Below are 20,899 nucleotides of genomic sequence, written 5' to 3' on the forward strand. Positions count from 1 at the left end.
TCATGTTGTTCCAGTACCAAAGAAAAATAAAAATTTAACAGACCCCAATAGCTACCGTCCTATTTCTTTGACGTGTGCTATGGGGAAAATATTGGAAAAAATGATTAATAATCGACTCGTCTGGGTTTTGGAAAAAGAAAACCTGATATCACCGTATCAAGCAGGTTTTCGACAATACCATTCTACCACTGATCAAATGATCAGCTTAGAGGACATTATATATAACAGCTTTATTACAAGGAAACATTGTGTCTGAGTCTTCTTTGATCTTCAGAAGGCTTTTGATATGACCTGGCGTCATGGTATAATGCTCCAGATACATGAATGGGGCATTCGTGGCAATCTGCCTATACTGCTCAGCAACTACATGAATGACCGTACCTTCCAAGTACGCGTAAACAATGAATATTCATGTGAAAGAATCTTGGAAAATGGCATACTGCAAGGTTCGCCGTTGAGCGGTACCTTGTTTACCATTGCCATTAATAAATTGATATTAGCCATTCCAGTAGAAATCAGCAAAAGCGTCTATGTTGATGATCTGGCAATCGTATATGCCAGCAACAAAACTGCTATGGTGAGGTACAAATTGCAACGAGCGATCAATGCTCTAAATGAAGTTGCAAGGAATAATGGATTCCAATTCTCACCAGAGAATTCCTCATCAAAGTCCTGCGTTGACAATTGATGACAATCCAATACAATATAAAGACAGCGTAAGGTATTTAGGACTAGTATTGGATAAATCCCTTACATGGGGATTACATATACAGGACTTGAGTGATAGATGCAAAAGAGCCCTAAACATTATAAAATGTTTATCGAACTTAAATTGGGGCTCAGAAAAAGAGACATTATTGAGATTGTATAAAGCATTGGTTCAATCTAAACTAGACTACGGATGTATCGTATATTCATCCGCTAGAAAGTCGCACTTAAGAAAGTTAGACGTAGTTCATAATAGCGGAATAAGATACGCAACAGGTGCTTTCCGCACAAGTAGTCTGATGTCTGAAGCCGGAATAATGCCACTACATTATAGAAGAGAGATCCTCTTGTTAGGATATGCAGCAAATATATGGGCTTTCCCTGCTCATATAAATAATAAATTGTTTACGAATCATCCCATGGCTGCATTATACGAACATCGTGCTACCTATTTTCCAGAGCAGCCGGAATTAGGTACCACGAATTAAGAAATAAATATGAAATTGCCATTCCAGATACATTGGCAATTTCTACTAGAGAGATACCGCCATGGCTCTTGCCAGCGGTTAATACAAGTTTGGATCTCTATCAAGGAGAAATAAAAAAGAAACCAGCAGTGATCATCCAGCAGGAATTTTTGGCAACCGTCAGTAGTTACGAAGAACATATTAGAATTTATACTGACGGTTCTAAAACAGAACATGGTGTTGGATGCTCAATATATGTAAATGAAGAAGCCCACTTTTGGAGACTGCCAGATGTGGCCAGTGTCTACACAGCAGAACTCACTGCAATTCAGCAAGCTCTTCGCTACACTGAACACTATTGCGAAGAGAGAGTGCTAATATGTTCCGATTCATTAAGTGCACTCGTCGCAATTCGGAACAAGAACATTAAGGATGTCCTAATTGCAAACATCCTGTCCATTTTATACGTACTAAAACAACAAGGACAGCGATGCGTATTTGTATGGACTCCGGGGCATGCTGGTATTACAGGTAATGAAATCGCAGACGAAGCTGCCAGAAAGGCAACAGTCTGCGATGTTTTGGATGCATTTCCTGTAAGTGGCAGATGTTAAAAACCGTCTAACAAACATAGTAAAAAACAAGTGGAATGCTGAATGGAGGAGATTAAATACAAAATTAAGCACAGTAAAATCTTCTCCTTATAAATGGAAAAGCGACTAAGTTGACTTGCCGTGAACAAGTAGCGGTGACCAGACTTAGAATTGGTCATACGCGATTAACAAATTTATATTTGTTAACCGGCGAAGTGACAATCAAGCATCTTATAGAAGAGTGTACCAGATGTGAGGACCTCAGAAAGAGGTTCTCTTTTAGAAATAATATTACTGCTGATCTGGATAATGGAAATGAAGAAAATATAGTTGCATTTTTACACGCCAGTGGACTTCTTAAAAGTCTATAAAAATGAAAGTTTAAAGCTGCGACAAAAGAAACTCTAAGCAGTAGCTTATATGTATATATATAAAGAAAAAATGGTATTGATAAGTTTAATTTTAAATGTATGCATATATACATAAGGGAGTCTCGAAACGTGGCACGTATAGTGACGGGAGGTAGCCCTCTTGCCTAGGCCATTTTGGCTCACCTGCATTCAAGAGCAGTGAGTCAGGGTGTGTCCGAGGATGGCATGGGGGACCCTCAAGGGTGGATTGAGGGCGCGAGGCTGTGGGTGTACGCTGTGCATGCCTATAGCCTGTTTATAAGGATTCAACTGCCACGGCACCCTGGCACGACTGATATACTGCTCAACGGCGGTTCTGGTCGCCCTGAGGGTGCTTAAACAAACTATAAATGAGACTCGTAGAAGAAAGAAAGAAAGAAATGGTAGGATAAGTTTTAATTTTAATTTTAATTTAATGGTCTTTTGGGAACCTATCTCAAAATTTTAATATTGGGGTCCTTTACACCCCATAAGTGTTTGTGATTGTCCTTGTCTTTATGTCTTAATGTTTTGTGTAGTTTTGTGCTTTTAAATAAAATGTAAGGGCCCTTTACACCCTTACATATGACGATCCAGATGGTGATAGTAGTTTCTTTTAAAGATTATGACGAGGGCTAATGACCTTAGCAGTCTATGCCCATAAAAATTCAGAAAAAAAAATATATTTATTGATATCTTTTCATAATTATAAAAATTAATTATCAAACATGATAAATAATGCAATCTCTTATCAAATCAATATTTATTTTTACCTATTTTACTTAAACATAACTAGACACAGTTTTGTACTAAACAAAACCTGCTGTAAACAAGAATGCTGTAACTTCAAAAGTTCCCTGTTTTGATATGTAAATTTAAAAAGAACAGATTTAAAAAAAACACTAGAGAAGTTTTTCAACAAATGAGACAGATTGAGCAGATAGGTCCACCAAACAATGTCTAATTTACAGTTTTCTTTTCTTTTTTTTTGTATCTTGCAAATTTAAAAGGCTCATTTAACACAAATATTAAAGTATGCTTTATTTTTAATTTTAAAATAATGATGAGTAATTTAACTGCATTTTGGGGCTATGCCTTATGTTATATGAGATGATCCCCAAGAATTAATAAAACAAGTCAAAAATGCAGAATACTATTTTTCAGTTGTTAGTTTTGAGATGCAAAGTGTATAGTTTTATAAGAAAACTGCAAATTGAAATTAAGCTTCAAAGTAGTTTTCATATTTATTATGTCACATATTCAAACTATGATTTTCTTAGCAATTCCAATAATATATATATATGTATATCTTTATATATTTTTTTAAAAATAATTATACTCACCAACATTAACATCAAGAGATGCAGCTGCTATATCTGTACTAGCATCACTGATTAACATAACTTTTAAATCATTTTCAAGCACCAACCCTCTGTATAATCTTTTATCTTCTACTGATTTAATAATATCATTATACCTTTTTTTGACTTTAGACATTCTGATCTTTTTCACTTTATCAACAGGAACAGTACCAAAACGTCTAATAAGCACCAACCTACAAAGTAACAAGCACACCACAATTAATTTAAATATACTAATTAATCATTTGAGTTATTTGTTAAACTATTAAGAAAACAAAGTTTGCTCATGTATACATATTTAATTACAATAAATTCCAGAGTTAAAACAAATATTAGTAGGTTATTTTAATCCTATTTACTTGGAAAACAAAACCATTTTTAAAATGTAAGCTTAAGCAAATTAAATACTTGCCTTTTCTGTCTATTACAACAAAATAAAAATATTAATGTTCTAAATCACAAGCAAAAATAATATTTAAGGTTATAATAATTGTATTTTGTATCACGAATTAAACAATTTAAAAAAAAAAACAGTAAAACTAGCGATTCATTTCATTATGTATAGTTTAGCAAGGCGCATACCAAAAATGGAATAATCAACAAAAACTTGCCTTTTATTGTACAAAAAAGAAACATTTGTTGAAAAACGTATGTGTCTCAAATAGAAACTCATGAATAAATAATAAATTCAAAACGTCTTAAATAATTAAAAAAAAAAAAGTATAATAAATCAAATCTCAGCAAAGGCCATACCAAATAATGCAATCTTAATTTCTAGGTTTCAAAAATATTTAAAATTTTTTAAAAACTACCTGCGGCCCAGATAACAATATGCATATGGAACGTATGTTCTGTTCAAACGTCACAACAATAGAAACTAAATACTAAATCATTTTTAATTATAAAACTATAAAACTTGTTAAAATTCCAATCTAATCTGTAAAAAATAAATGATAAAACCTATACAAACAAAAATAAAATTTTAAAAATTCTTTTATATAAAAATTGATCAGACTTGTTGATAAATAAAATTAATAAATAGCAAGAATTTCAAAATATAATCACGTTAGTTTCTGTACTAAGATAATAAAACAAATAAGATAATAAAAAAAAAAAAAAAAACAGATGGTAAGACGATACGTAGTTTTATGGAACTAGCGTATAGCTGGACAAGAATCAGTTCAAGGTTATGTTTGTTTGTTTATAGTGTTTATGAGATTACTTGTTAATGTGTTTTTTGTCATTAAATGTAATTTTTTCTCCTTGAATGATTGTTTTGTACAATATTAAGTGACCAAAAATTTCTCCTACATCAATTTATTTGTTTTTTTCGAATTATTTCCTGTTAAAAATTAATTACATTATGAATTTCTTTCAGTAGTAGTAAACAATGTTTAGTGACAAATCATATTTGCCTGTTAGCGTACCATCTTGCTGGAAAACTTTAAAGTAAGTTTTGGAGGATGTAATTATGCTCATTTTTTTCTAGATAATCGACCTATAATGCACGGGATAAAAAATACGTTTATACTTAGAAGAATCCTATTATAATAGCCACTTACTACTTTTTAGTTATATTTTAAAAGTTATACCTTTATAATGCAATATTTATAATATTTTAATAATTGAAATTTGATGTTTTCCCATGATGATCAGCAATAAACATTATTTAAAACGTATCATAAATAATACAGAAATATACTAAACATTATGTAGAATTGGCAAAGAATTTAGAAAAGTACTGTACTTTTATAAATTAGAGATAAATATAGGATGCTGGATTCTTAGATTGCGTACCAGAAAGATGGTGGTTCATTGATGCAAAGATGGTTACAAAGTGGGAGTAAAAGGATAATTTCATTGGTTAGATTTGCTGTATTATAGATGTTATTTCTTTTTTTTAACAATTAAATGAGAAATTCAGTGGTATATCAGCTGTAATTATAATTAAACAAGCTGTATATGAAATTTTTCTTCATTAAAAAAAGTACTTGCTATAAACATATTGGAGAATATTAAAAATGGAGATATCCTCAAAAAAAATTATTCTGAAGAATGAAAATATAAAAGGTTTTATTAAATTATGGTAGTTTTTATACTTGAAATGTATATTTGTTCCAAATTTTATGAATGTTACATCTGCTACAACCTGTATGCATGTGGTAGATTATGATACTCTAACAAGGAAATTTTATGTAGCTTAGTTTAAAAAACCAAACCAGGAATACATTATTCATTTGTTGAATTATTACGAAACTATACTTTAATGTGTATGCAAGTTCGATTAATAAAATTAATTTTTTCTAAGTTAAACTAAGATAAACTAGTTTTTCTAAGATAAACTAACAGATTAATTGGCTACAAACAAAGATTCATATAAGCAATATTTTAATGAATTAAAAGTTCTAGATCTCCATATTTATGTATATAAAATTATTATATATATTTAATTGAATATTTAAGTATTGCTAACTTGAATCAACTGTAATACAGAGCACAAATTTATATTGGTTGATTCTCAAAGTAGGACATAACTATTCATATGAAAGCTTTTTTTTGTAGGAATGTGTTTAAGTAACTTTAAGTATAGCACAAGAAAGTAGAATTCTATTGAATTGTTTAAAAAAATATAAATTGAAGTATGTCTTGTGAAAGTCAATTAAGGAGTGTTTACAAAATTAAAAAAGTATTAATTTTGAAATTATCACAAGATATAATGACTGCAAACATTGTCTTAGGGTTTTTTTGTATGTAGACCATTGAGGAAAATTATTTCTTTCCTGTAATTTTTTTTTATATTTAATTGAATGTAATTGTTTTAAACTTAGGTTTAAGGTACTGATTGTAAATATGGTAAGTCTTTAGAATTTATAATAATCTGTAACATAATAAATAATAAAAATAGTATTTTTTGTTGATTTATGGATTTATCTTATTTTGACATTTATAAAGCTCTAAGCACAATAGGAACCTGACCAATCAATTTTCAGTTATTTACTATAACTTAATGATTTCTACAGAATGGTCATAAAGACCCTTTTCATAATATAACATATAAATTGATAACACCTGTTTGTCATTAAGTAAGTGCCTGTCATTAAGTAATTGTAATAGTTATCAGGTACTTCATTTACTGAACAAAGTGCCAGATTTGTTAGAAGTTATCTTCATGTGTTTAGTGAGCATTTTGATTTGTGCAGTGTTAAAGCTGCACACCAAGTGAGTGTTCAACTGAAAAAATATATGTTGCTATTGTTTGGGTGCATGAGCATACAAACAACACTATGAAAACATAAGAGACAGATTCATTCAGCATTTTGGTAAGCAGTAACACTTCTAAAATGGGATAGAAAACTGTTTTCTACCAGGTCTTAGTCCTCGATTTGATCTGGTTGTCCTTCCAGTCAATTGAATAACTGTGATACTGTTGAAGAAAACTGTTTATGATCTCTTTAATCTGTCCATTTTAATAAGCTTTTTGACTAGGGAATACCTTTAAGGAAAACTTGTTGCACAGGTAATTGAAATCATTTTCCTGATATTCAGTCACAGAAACCATTCTTCTTTGGTCTGTGTCCCATTTTGTCTGAGTAATTGATTTTGGAATGTGTATTTTTGATCTAAAGAAAATTACCATTTTTTTTTTTTTTTTTTGAGTAATTCAAAGACCAATCACCAAATATAATGTTATAAAAAAAAGCAGTAAAAGAAAAAAAGTAAAGTTATATCTGAAATGCATGTGATAGGACCATATATTTATTAAAAAAGTGTTAACAGTATTTCATAACATACTTGAATATCCCTTGCATTTAGTTAAATTGTATGGAATTAATAAACAGCAGGATTCTTTCAGCTTCACTTGTGCTCAGCTGAAAGAATTTTAGAGGCTTAGAAATGCAGTGGCCTCCTGCAAGTTAAGACTTAACCTAAACTACTTTTGGGATATATTCAGTAAAAACACTCTTCCATTTGTGACTAAGGAATGTTGATGAACTGAAAACTGCTGTTTTTTTTTTAAATATTAAATTAACAAATGACAAACAATCTATGTTTATTTCTTTATATGGAAAGGGTACTTGTAGGCCACAGTATACATGAGATAGCATCATAAGTTGGGTATTTGCATTGTTATTTTTTACTCTTATCTGGAATAGCAGTACGGGCTCAAGCTACATGGTTGTAAGTTTAGTCATAACTGCTTAACCATATATACCTTTACTTCACTATCTTTGTTGCTGTTTTCTGATCTCTGTTTTATCTGAGCTATTTTCTCCTTAATGTTTGAAAGTAAATTTTGGAAGAAAGTAGTTTATCTAGAAAGAAAGACATATCCTTTTAAATTAATAACCAACTTTTATGTAAATTATGAAACTGGTTTTATGCCAGATATTAATTTTGAATATACTCGATTTAGTGATTGAACTTCATTACAACAAATAACAGCATCTGTTGCATCAAGCTGTTTTAAGGCTCACAATGTAGGTTTTGACATTATTTCCCATTTGCAGCTATTAAAGCTTTCATTGCAATTCTGCATCAAGTTAAATATTTCCATGAAAGTATAATATAACCTTCATTCAAATCTTTTGCCAGTAAGTTTGTGTTAAACTACAGTTTGCGAAAGTATTTTTTAAACAGAAAACAATGAAGAATTTTTTAAGAAAAAGAACAGAAAATATTTTTACCAAAAAAATGAATGTATCACTTCTTAACTCAGGTTATGACTGTGCTAAACTTAGTAAAATAATAATTTAAAGACTTTAAAGGTTCCTAAAGTAATCTTTTACAAACAGTGAAAAAATGTATGTTTTAAGTACTTATTAAAATGAATTCTATTATCTGAACTTTTTTTATTATTCAATTATAACACTACTTACTGATTTTTGTAATATATTTCTTAGTATGATAATATTACTTTTTTTTAAGTTTCATTTTGGCATAAACTTTAATATTTTTGGAAGATGATAAACATGAGTTTTAAAGATTTCGTTTTGGAATAAAAAACAGTTATATAAAACTTCAATATTTTAGTTGTTTTAATTAGAAAATAGTTTTTACACATAATTGTTTTGTCAACAGTAATGATCAATTAAATAACTATTTATCTCTTATTTAAATAAATAACTCTTTATTTAAATGAATGTGAAGAGTTTAAGAAGTTTGACTATTAAAAACAAAACAGATCAAAACATGGTAAAAAAATAACTCATATTAAAATATATGAAATGGAAATCAAAATGCTTATAGTCTTTTTTATTCATAGTCCAGATAATAATTATAGAATTGTAATACTACCTAATAGCATGAGTGGCCCTAATGACATTATTTTCTGAATTTAGGTATAGTTCTGAAATGTAAAAATACTGTTTTGGAAATGAAGCAAATAATTGATGTATATGCAAAGTTTCAATTTAATTTTATGATAACCATGTTTTAAAAAAAAAAATCATATAAAGCTTTTAATTCAATTTTCTTGTTTACATGTTGTATGGAGTTGGGTTGAGGATGTGAATGCTTCAAATATATAAAATATAAATAATGAAAATACAACTTACCAACAATTATAAAATGTTAAATCTATTCAAGTACTTTCAAACCTTTGTCCATCATCAGGAATATGCATTTGGTTAAGTTTAAAGATGTTAAAATGTTTGATTGTCAATGTTTGATGTTAACAATTGATTGTCATTGTATAAAAACTTCAGTACTAAAAATATAGCAACAAAGTAAAAACATGTCATGTCATTAAAGGAATCTCAGTTGTTATCTAACAATAACAATAATAATTATTATACTTTTAGTACTGAAGTTTTTATACAATGTTTTTATACAATTTAATTGTTATGATACAAAACATTTAAACATTTTTAAACTTAACCAAGTGCATATTATTGATGATAGATGAAGGTCCAAAAGTGCTTGAATAGATTTAACACTTTATAATTGTTGGTAAGTTGTATTTTTATTATTTACATTTTAAATATAAAATACCAATAGTACCATGTTGCTAAAACTTAGATAGTTACATTTTCCTTTGTGGGAAAAAGTGAAAATTAGTTGTTGTCATGTTATTAGCATTTTTAATTGTGAAAATTAAAAATTTTTAGTTTGCGATGATTCAGTGTTCCATCTGAAGAAACCATCCAAAGATGAATAGTATGAATTCAAAAAGCCCTTAATGAAATTATTTAGAATTTACCTGTTTTATATTTTCTACAAATTGAAGTTATTTATTATCTATTTAACAAGTAACTACAGGCGTTACTGTTATTGAAGATTTTTTTTTGAATGACAAATGAATTTTGTGATACATGAAAAGGTGCCACACAGTATAACTGCATATTTATATATATATAACATAATAACTTGTATTAGAAGTTACAATTTTTATAAATTTATTTATGAAGTAATATTTAAACACTATAAATAAGCCCTAATATTATTTCTGATTTTTTTGTCCTTTTACGAGTATAATTACTAGTAATTGTTTAAAAAAAGTTTTATGAATTTTACTACTTTTTTCTCACAATTATGCCTTTATTATATACTGCACATATTATTATTGTAGCAAAATATTACATGTTTATTATTATTGAATATATTTATATATTCTAAAAATTGCGTGTTTTGTTTAAATTTTATGTGTTTTAGGTCTTCAGGAGAAACTGGTACTCAAACTAATGATTTATTAGGTGTTGATAAAGATGAGCAAACAACTTATAAAGTAGATATTGAGGCATGTATAGAAACTTTTTTTTTCGTATACTCTCCATTCCTAATTTTTACACTTTACCATTTGTGTACCTCTATAAGTATAATACTTTACTTGCAGTCTAATTTTTATTTTATTTAATATTTATTGAAAATCTGTTTACTTATGTAAATTTTTAAAAAGCTGCTTTAAATAATAAGTATTCAAGTACTATCTACAATCTTAAAATGCTTATTGAAAATACTCAGTTTCTGCTGAAGTGTTTGACGAGTTAAACTGAAGTATTACTATTCCAATAACAGAATTCAGTTAAAATTTTTTGTTTATTTAATTGGTCACAAAACATATTTAAATAAAGTAGGGCTCAATTTTATTAAAAATGTTTAAATAGTTGTGCTAAATGTTAATTATAGTAGAGAATTAAAGGTCATTATTCCCTATCCCTTACATTATGTACATCTTTAATTCATTTTTTTTTTAATTGAAATCAAGCAGAGGAATAAAATCAGGTTAAGCTTAATAGATATAAATTTGACACAAAATATTGAAAGGTTTGTATCAGGTTGCAATCAAGAATATATATATTTGTTAAATATTTACCAAAAAATTTATATTAGTATCAAAATACTCATTATACTTCAAATAAATAAGGATTTGATAAATGTGTTTTTAAGGTAACCTTACCATTTTTGTGGCTTTCACTAAATATAGGCTGCAACAGAAGAAATTAATAATTTTGATGATTGGAGTTCATGTAAAACTGGAGGTGTTGCCATCTTCATTCAATTTAAGAATGGTGACCTGAATAAGCTGCAGTTAGACTCTAAAAAGTTCTAAAAAATAGCATGAATTACTTACTTATTTCACACTCTTTTATAGTCATATATTTTTTCTATTTGGATAGGCTATATTGGTAAATTAGAGATAATTTTGTTACATAAAAGAGAATGTTAATATTACATCTTAATAATTTGGGTTGGGAAGAGTCACAAAAGAAATTTTCATTTGGAATGCGCTTTAAATATGAGTAATACCCTTCTTTGGGGATCTTTTTCAATATTTTGCTTGTGGAAACATGAATCTCACTTCAGGTGTGTTAAAACAGAAAAAAAGTAATCCCTCTCTCTCTCTCTCTCTCCCACACTGGTCAATCCCACATTGCAGCTCCGTCACGGGCTTCCCCTCAGCGGCAATTGATAGAACCTAGAACCAATTGGTAGTGATGGCTCCCTAGAGCCCCGCAGTGTCGGGTCGGTGTTGGTTCTCTTTCTCCAGCGTGGCCGAGGCGTTTCTCCCCTTCTCCCCGAGCGATTCCACGCTGGGCCAACTCCTGTTGCTAAGTCTGCCAGTCGGGTAAGCTGGAATAGGAAGGTGCCGTCCGCATCCAGCAGGCCAGCCAGCCTGCTGCTCCAGCGGGGTGTTGGGATCCACTGGGAGGCTCCACGTTGAGACAGCCAGGGAACTTCTCTGTCTTCTTGGTCTTCTCCAGGTGGTAGTCAACAATGAATTAAAAAATTTACTCTTTTGCACGCTCTTATTGGAGTCTGAGAGTGGTGAGGCCACAGCAATGCTATGGTGGTAGAACTGCGCGGCAGGAGTGATGCTTGTGCAAGCGTGTACATGTACTGTAGTCCCGCTGACATCTGAGCTGCTACCATTGCCATCCACTGATATTAAGTTAGGCATATATGTGGTAACAGTAGCTTCTAGACTGATTTCTCACTGTCAAGGGAAATTATTATAGTAACATATACCAACCTTATATGTCGGAACTATGTCCGATCTTTGTGATCAGATGGCCAGTATAGCTGGCCACAGCTCGCTCTTAGTCAGTTCAGAATATTTACAGCACAAGCAGTGCTCACAGCTCAGATGGTCATCAGGACTGGTTGCTTACCTGGCATTGTTGGCTCAGCTGCCATCTTGACTGCTCTGCCCCATTAGCTTGGAATTGTTTTCCATTCATTTCTAAATATTTACACAGGGCATTTAATTTTTAAAAAATACCAATATTTTATATAATTTTTTTTTTTTATTGACACACAAGAATAGCTTAACATAATTTTGATTAATTTTTACTTTACTGAATACAACATAATAAAATAATATTTAAAAAGAAACTTTATAGTATAAGAAAATTTTCCAACACATTTGTTGAACGTGCTAGCTACATTGTGATTTATTTTTCAGAATGGTATATTTCAAAGCATTCGCCCATGTGTAGTCCAGGGTGTTTCTGATAGGTCTTGCAAAAAAATTTGTTTCGTTTTCTTTCTTCTCCAGGTCTTCTGTCACTGCAAACAGCACAGTCTTTAGTAAAAAGACTACACTGGGAAATGTAAAAAAAGACTGGGAAACATAATACACAATTAGTTATAAAGGCTGTCTGATAGGTTACAGCACTAATCACAGAGCACAAAAGAAATACGCTGTTTCTGTAGCAATATGTTTTGAGTGGCCAGTACTGCTGGCCATCAGAATGTTCAAGGGATCTTAACCTGCTGACCACTACTGCTGGCCATCTGAGCTGTGAGGAAAACAACTGTGCAAACAATTCTAAAATGGGTAAAATGGCTACAGCCAGTACGACTGGCCACCTGACCCCAGTGGACTAATTTTAAATATGTCATCCGACCACAAAGGGGTAATATTTATTGTAACAGATTAACTACTACTGTAATACCTTAATTAATAAGCATTGTATTTCTTAAATTGCAGGTTCAAACAGACAGTTCTGAACAAATAAATGTTGCATCTAATGTTGATGAAGAAGCACTTGCTTCATTTTTAGACAAAATTTGTCCAAAAGTCTTGGAGGAACTGGATAAATCAAGTAAAAGTAAGGCCTTCCTTTCTTATCATTTACCTGATGAAGATGCATCTCAGGAAGTTAAAAATATTCATAATTTATTGAAACCAAAAAATCAAGTGCAATATGATGTATGTATTATAAGTAATTATTTTCATTTGTTATTGTATTAAGTAATGTTATTTATTATAGTAAAAGCTCCTACTATTATTCAAAGTGGTGCTTGCAGAATTTTCCTTTTGTGTGTCTGTGTTTAACCAATGAGATGGTAACTTTTTTATTTTAGTTCAGTATTACAATCTCAGGCATGATGCATACCCACCAGGTTGGTCTAGTGGTGAACTCGTCATCGCAAATCAGCTGATTTCAAAGTTGAGAGTTCTAAAGTTCAAGTCCTAAAAGCAGTTACTTTTATACAGATTTGAATACTAGATCGTGGATACCAGTGTTCTTTGGTAGTTGGGTTTCAATTAACCACACATCTCAGGAATGGTAGACCTGAGACTGTACATGACTACACTTCATTTACATTCATACATATCATCCTCATTCATCCTCTGAAGTAATACCTTATGTGGAGGCTAAACAGAAAAAAAAATAGTGTGAGACATGATACATGGTTATTTTATCAGGATAGCTTAACTGATACAGATGAAATTATAAATTTAAAAATCCGAAATTTTTTAAAGGTATTTAACCTGGGACCAACTGATTTAACCATCATGTCAAATGACATAATATTTAAAATTCTGTTTTTAACTGAATAAAATAATTAAAAAATTGGACTAAAATAATTATGTAGCCTACTGAGGAAATCCACCTAACTACCTGCCTACTTCTGACATCAGGAAAAATTAACTAGCTCACAAGTATATTGAACCCATCATATTAATTTACAATAATAATAATAATTTTAAGTAAAATTTTTTTTATTATTTAACAACTGTATAAGCCCACTCCGAAGTATTCTGTCTTTTGTAATTTAGTTTATTTTTCAGTTATCTGTAAATTCTGAATAATTGTTATTTATCAGTATTATTCTCACAACCATGAAGATAACAAACACAACAGGGGTCCAGGGGGCAGACCCCCTGTGGCTGGATGGTAATCATGAAAATATTAGAAAAAAATTACAATTATTATTATTATTCTAGAGACCAACAAACATGAGAATTAATATCATAGATAATTTTAAACAAATTAAATTTAATGAATCCTCTTTACTAAGTAGAAGCAGGTTATACAGTGCACATGAAGCCGGAGTTGCTATTGTGAGTATTGGTGTTAACTGTACAAAGTATATTAAACAGAGTGAAAAAGTCACTTGTAGGGCTTAACATCTACTTTTCAGTGAGCCATGGTATGTTGATAAGCAATAGTTTGTTTGGATCAATAAAGTAGACGTAGGAAACCAATTCACTTCTCATTTTCCTTAATAGTTCTGATATGAAATTTTTGTTATCTGGAGAATATTTATGCAAATTTATTATAGATTATTACCATTGTTACAAATTAAACTAATCATGATTTTAATATGGATGTTTAAAAAGTGAGTTGATATTGATAATAATGTTAAAATATTGAGTTTTAAAAAACTTTGAATTTTTAGAAAATTAAACAGTAAAAAAGTATACTTTGTTTACTCTTTGTAAACACTCTAAATAGCTACTTCTAGGCTCGAGTATCCTGCCATCAAAATTATAAGGTTTTATACATGTTCCTGCAATTGTATTTTCAGCAATGGGCTGGAAATGATTCAGCGTATTTTCAAGGCTTGATATTAAGCCTATTGCAATAATATTTAATATCTGAACCAACACCTTTTTCTGTCTCCGTACAAGTACCTTTCTGTACTACCACTGATCTAACTTTCCCTTCAACTAACCTTATTGCTAGTAAGCTTAATTCATTCATTATGAAATTAAATATCTTGCTACATATGCTTTAATTTGTTTTTGTTTTTTCTCACTGCTTAATATTTTTCTCAATAGTAATTAAAATTCTAATTAAATAGTAATTAAATTTATCGATCCGCAACTTATGGAACCAAAGTGCATCTCAATAGACAGTAACAAGGAGAACATTCTTCAATTTTTAAAAAAAATCTGTACTCAATAGTGCTTGTGAAGTAAATTTTTGCAGTTTATGGCCTTAATGGGTATAGAAAGGTTGTAAAAACTTCAAAAGTTCCTAAAACTTTAGATTTAACTTTGTCCTGAATTTCACTTTTATATGATGTTTCATTTAAAAGTTATTTAAAAAAAAAAATAGAAATTTTAAAATCTTTGATATCAATAACTTTAATGATCGACAACATTTTTTTATTTAGCATATCAATAAATAATTAAAAAATGAATCTTTTGGTTACTTGTGAAAAAAAGTTGTTGTAACCAGATTTGTGCAATAAGAAATATGCGGTTTACGCAATAAGAAATATGCATGAACAGTCGCATCAAAACAAAAATATAAAAACCACCCTTGCAATAAATAGCAACTTTTTGCCAAATTAGATTTTTTTATATACCTATGGAGTTCTTAATCTTACATTTCAAAGAAATCAACACCTTTATATATATATATGAAGAATATACATAATGGGACAACCGGATCATTGAGAGCATATTTTTTGCTTACAAACATCAGCCCTTGTACTGTTAGCAAATACACTGTTTGAATTTTTTTAATTGGTCATACCATTTCGTACATATAAGTAAATTTCAGAAAAATAGCAGATAACTGGATAACCAAATGATCCAGCGTACAACATTTTTATGCAAACATTAGCACTCAGCTTGGTAAAATATAAGTTGTTTGAATTTTTAAAATCGGTCATACCATCTCGTAGATATAACCAGATTTTGGAATAAGCTAGAAGAATAAACTGGAGAACCGGATACGTTCATACCCTCATGTTTGTGAGAATATTAATTATTTTACTGAAATCTTTTAAGAAAATAAATTTTAGCATTTTGTCGCAACGAACTTATTGTAGTGATTTTTTAGCTCCTGTTCCATTTATTGATCTGCAACTTATGCTTTGCGTTTATCGCTCCATCTAGCTGCTCAGCCCAGCTTCACCGGGCTTCACAACCAGGCATTGCTTCACTCTGCTCTTTGGGGCAAAAAAGGAGATTCAGTTTTTGAAAATTTATTTATTTATCGTAATCGTGTAAAATACATCATTTTAACTTTAGTTATAAAATTTTACAAAATAATTGTAACTGTTTTCCATGCACCCATGAGCCACAGCCAAATGTGCGTTTTTTTTTTTTTTTATAATCTTGAAAATGTTTTCAAGACACAATTCATGTTTGTGTGCCTATTAACTGCATATTACGAAAAATTACTGTAATTAAAGAATTTTTACTATATGTTTTTCCGATACTTTAATTATTCATTTTGATTTCCTATTTCTATTTCATAATTTTAACATTAGCCCTTGTACTGCTAGCAAATACACTATGAATTATTAAAATTGGTTGTACTGTTCTGGAGATATAAGTAAATTTCAGAAAAATAACAGATAACCGAATGATCCATCTTATATCTTTTTTATGCAAATGTTAGCACTCAACATGGTAAAAAATAAGTCGTTTGAATTTTTAAAACTGGTCATACTGTCTCGTAGATAAAACTGAATTTTGGAATAAGAGAATGATCGGATAATTGGATAATCGAGAGTATAAAAGAAAAACATAAAAACCACCCTTGCAGTAAATAGAAACTTTTTACCAAATTAGATTTTTTTGTATAGTCCTTAATCTTGCATTTAAAAGAAATGAACTCCTTTTTTAAATATATAGATTAAAAACAAAATGTTTAAATCAATAACATTAAAATTGACTACATATAATTTTAAGAACAGCTTACCAAAATTCCAATTTGACTTCCTCGAGCGTTTTCAGCTACTCTGCGACATTCAGGAATATAGTATATATCGGACGTAGTCACTTTAACCTAAAACTTTAACTTTTGACAAACTTTAACAAAATGATGATCGATTGTTTTATATATAATTTAATTATGTAAGTTTTATAATTTTATATATTTTAATTATACCGCTCCTGAAAATGGCACAATAGCAGAAAGCTCTTGAGGAAGTCAAATAGAAATTTTGGTAAGCTATTGTTAAAATTATATGTAATAGTTATTATATCAAACGGTGCCATGTTCGATAAACTAAATTAAAATTGATTACAACTAATATTTTTTTAAATCAGTGAAGAAATAACTGAAGATTTTTTCTTTCTCCTGGCCGTTGAAGTTTTCATTTTTGAGTTTTTTTGATATTCATAAAGCATTTTTTTGTTTAATATTTTATATGAATGTTTTGTAGGTACAAATAGATCTTAAAATTATTGAATTAAAAAAAAGTGAATTACATAACTTGCTTGCTATAGCTGTGAAAGCCAACTTTTTTTTATCCAGAAAATTGCTTATATGATGTGTTCTAAAAATAGACTTAGAAGATACATTCTTTAAAGCTTTAAATAAGCTCTAATGTAAATTATAGTGTTATTTGAATTCTAGTTTTTTTTTGTTTTTTTTTTTTTTAATTCATTTATGTTAATTAAAATTATTAAATAAAAAATTGTTTCTGTATTCTTTTATTATATACCTATTATTTTATTAGCTAAAAGTCAATTCATTGACATGGAGTTGTACTGGTGGTGTTGTTGTTGTTGCTCTTGGTTCTCCTAATCACGATGACTGGTGTTCACACACTGGTTTTATCCACTTTTATAATATTAACAGGTAAGAATTTCTGCTAATCGCATTATTATTTTCAATGTTTTGTTTATTACTCTGTGCATTTTTATATTGTACTTATGCTGTAATTTTGATCATCACAGCTATTTTCTTTAAATTTTTTATGACTTCTTTCATTACTTTTACACTTAAAATTTTAGTTATATTTTAGATAACAGACTATCAAATAGGTTATATTTACAAATAATAGACAGAGATATAGACAGTAATAAAACATTTTCTACAAATACAATTTATTTTTAATCATTTTAATCTAAAATACAGACTGATATGATAGAAAAAAATGCAAAAATAGTTTTTTATACTGCAATATGTAAAAGGTGATTAATCTGTCAAATTAGTATAATGATAATAGAAAAAAAAATCACGAGAAGGGTTTACAAAAACAGCAAATTTAAAAGAGAGTTTGAAAAGCCATTTTATTGAAATTAGTAATTTCAAATGAAAATGAATAATTAAATATAGTAAATAAAATATATTTGTTAAACAATATCTCTATATTCTTTCCTTTAAAAGATATATTTAATTAAAATTGTATCTTGGCTAAAGAGACCTACTTCATTGTGTTGCTCCTCCACTGAGATTTAACTGAGTAAATTGTATTTTCATCTTTTTTTCATAGAAGTACATCAGTATCTATGACACCTTCAAAGATTCTTGAGGCTACATCATGTGTGACAAGTGTGGCAACTCATCCTTATGAACCATCAATTTTGGCTAGTGGTTTGTTCAGAGGTTGGTAAACACAATAAAGAAAAAATGCACAAAAATAATTAAATTTGGTAATTGTTGTTAACAAGGGGTCAGTCTGTTTTTCACATGTGAACTTCTATCTGGCACTCAGTGGCATGTTTGATTTTGAATTAAAAAATTTTTTTTTTGTCTTCAGTCATTTGACTGGTTTGTTGCAGCTCTCCAAGATTCCCTATCTAGTGCTAGTCGTTTCATTTCAGTATACCCTCTACATCCTACATCCCTAACAATTTGTTTTACATATTCCAAACGATGCCTCCCTACACAATTTTTTCCTTCTACCTGTCCCTCCAATATTAAAGTGACTATTCGAGGATGCCTTAATATGTAGCCTATAAGTCTGTCTCTTCTTTTAGCTATATTTTTCCAAATGCTTCTTTCTTCATCTATTTGCCGCAACACCTCTTCATTTGTCACTTTATCCACCCATCTGATTTTTAACATTCTCCTATAGCACCACATTTCAAAAGCTTCTAATCTTTTCTTCTCAGGTACTCCGATCATCCAAGTTTCACATACATATAAAGTAACGCTCCAAACATATACTTTCAAAAATCTTTTCCTGACATTTAAATTAATTTTTGATATAAACAAATTATATTTCTGACCGAAAGCTCGTTTCACCTGTGCTATTCGGTATTTTATATCGCTCCTGCTTCGTCCATCTTTAGTAATTTTACTTCCCAAATAACAAAATTCTTCTACCTCCATAATCTTTTCTCCTCCTATTTTCACATTCAGTAGTCCATCTTTGTTATTTCTACTACATTTCATTACTTTCGTTTTATTCTTGTTTATTTTCATGCTGTAGTTCTTCCGTAGGACTTCATCCATACCATTCATTGTTTCTTCTAAATCCTTTTTACTCTCAGCTAGGATTACTATATCATCAGCAGATCGTAGCATCTTAACTTTTCACGTTGTACTGTTACTCTGAATTTAAATTGTTCTTTAACATCATTAACTGCTAGTTCCATGTAAAGATTAAAAAGTAACGGGGATAGGGAACATCCTTGTCAGACTCCCTTTCTTATTACGGCTTCTTTCTTATGTTCTTCAATTATTACTGTTGCTGTTTGGTTTCTGTTCTTATGTTTTCTAATTATATTCCTCAGAAAATTACACTGTTTGCATGCTTTTTGCCAAATATGTGTAAACCATTTTATTCCTAACCAATAATTATTTTTTTTATTGTCATGAAAATATTTATAGCTTTATATACTTAGTAATAGATAAAATAAAGGGGTTTATTTTGAAAAAAATTGAATATGTTTATGTGTGGCAGTTAATGGTTAATTTACAATAGACTGAGATTAAGAAGCAGATAAAGTTTTTAGTTGGTTGTAATATAATGGAAATAGTCAAATTGATGTTACAACAAAAACAAATTGGCCCCAAGTTACTACACAAGTACCTTAAATTTGCATATCAATATTCACCTATAATATTTTGCTTATTTTCATGAAAAAAAAGTTGAATATTTTCCTCATAATATAAATTATACATTTACGTAATTAACTTTTCTTAATTATAATTGCAATTCTTGAATGGATACAAAAGAAATCTCAAAAAAAATAAAATTTTCTCAATATTTCAAATTTTGTGTATTATTTAGAAAAATTACTGCAAAAATTTGTTTTTACAGAGTGCATTTGAGTTAATTTTCATTTGCATAAAAGTTTATTTTCATATAAATTGTAAAATGATTTTTAATCAACTGTTTCATGCTCCATTAATGTTATGCTTTATAATGTTTTGCATTTAACTGGTTCTTTTTGTTGTAAAAAATAAATATTATGCTAAATTTATTAAATCCTAATATAGATTGTTAATTATTAAATATTTTAGGAAATGTTATTTTATGGAATTTGCAAAAAGAAGGTGCAGAATGTATTTCTACTATACATAGTCATAATGAGCCTGTTACACAGATATCATGGATTTCAGTTCCTTCTTCTAGGCCTTTAATTGCTTCTTCAGGTCTGGATGGTCGTATGAATATTTGGAACCCCTCTTCTTTATACGAATCAATTAATTTAAAAGAGAGGTAATTATTGTTACTTAATTTATTTATGTAGAAATTATTATTGAAAACAATTTGGTTTGTAATTTCATTATTTTTACTTCCTTGTGTGAAGTAAAGGAAGTATTGCAAAAAATTTCGGTTTTAAGATTTCAACGAAAATATCCATTTTGACTAGTTTTGGTGTGACGTCTACATGTCACACATACATACATACATACATTCATACATATGTATGTATGTATCTCGCATAACTCAAAAACGACAAGCCATAGGATTTTGAAATTTTGGATTTAGGACTGTTGTAATAACAG

The 20,899-nt window shown here is 29.5% G+C and overlaps 2 protein-coding genes and 1 long non-coding RNA gene across 5 annotated transcripts in view; 1 reads left to right on the plus strand and 2 right to left on the minus strand.

Moving 5' to 3' along the window:
* Positions 1–4,265, minus strand: part of LOC142325532 (insulin-degrading enzyme-like) — an 86,821-nt gene extending 82,556 nt beyond the window's left edge. The window contains 2 exon segments of the mRNA XM_075367398.1: positions 3,501–3,712; positions 4,130–4,265. Of these exon segments, the coding sequence (XP_075223513.1) occupies positions 3,501–3,712; positions 4,130–4,191 (274 nt within the window). The 5' untranslated portion in view covers positions 4,192–4,265.
* Positions 4,266–4,653: 388 nt separating this feature from the next.
* The window catches only part of LOC142325533 (cytoplasmic dynein 2 intermediate chain 2-like), a 38,982-nt gene continuing 22,736 nt past the window's right edge, over positions 4,654–20,899 (plus strand). For 2 of the 3 annotated variants that reach the window (XM_075367399.1, XM_075367402.1), the window contains exons 1-6: positions 4,712–4,967; positions 10,170–10,254; positions 12,949–13,170; positions 17,673–17,794; positions 18,432–18,544; positions 20,411–20,609. In XM_075367399.1, the coding sequence (XP_075223514.1) occupies positions 4,909–4,967; positions 10,170–10,254; positions 12,949–13,170; positions 17,673–17,794; positions 18,432–18,544; positions 20,411–20,609 (800 nt within the window). In that variant the 5' untranslated portion in view covers positions 4,712–4,908. The other variant, XM_075367401.1, reaches the window with a different exon arrangement.
* LOC142325536 (uncharacterized) overlaps positions 12,444–20,899 on the minus strand; it is a 57,135-nt gene continuing 48,679 nt past the window's right edge. Inside the window, exon 4 of the long non-coding RNA XR_012756561.1 lies at positions 12,444–12,524. This is a non-coding gene — a long non-coding RNA (uncharacterized LOC142325536). The remainder of the gene's footprint in view (positions 12,525–20,899) is intronic.

The sequence above is a fragment of the Lycorma delicatula genome, chromosome 5, assembly GCF_047948215.1.
Source record: "Lycorma delicatula isolate Av1 chromosome 5, ASM4794821v1, whole genome shotgun sequence".
In the NCBI taxonomy this organism is placed as follows: Eukaryota; Metazoa; Arthropoda; class Insecta; order Hemiptera; family Fulgoridae; genus Lycorma; species Lycorma delicatula.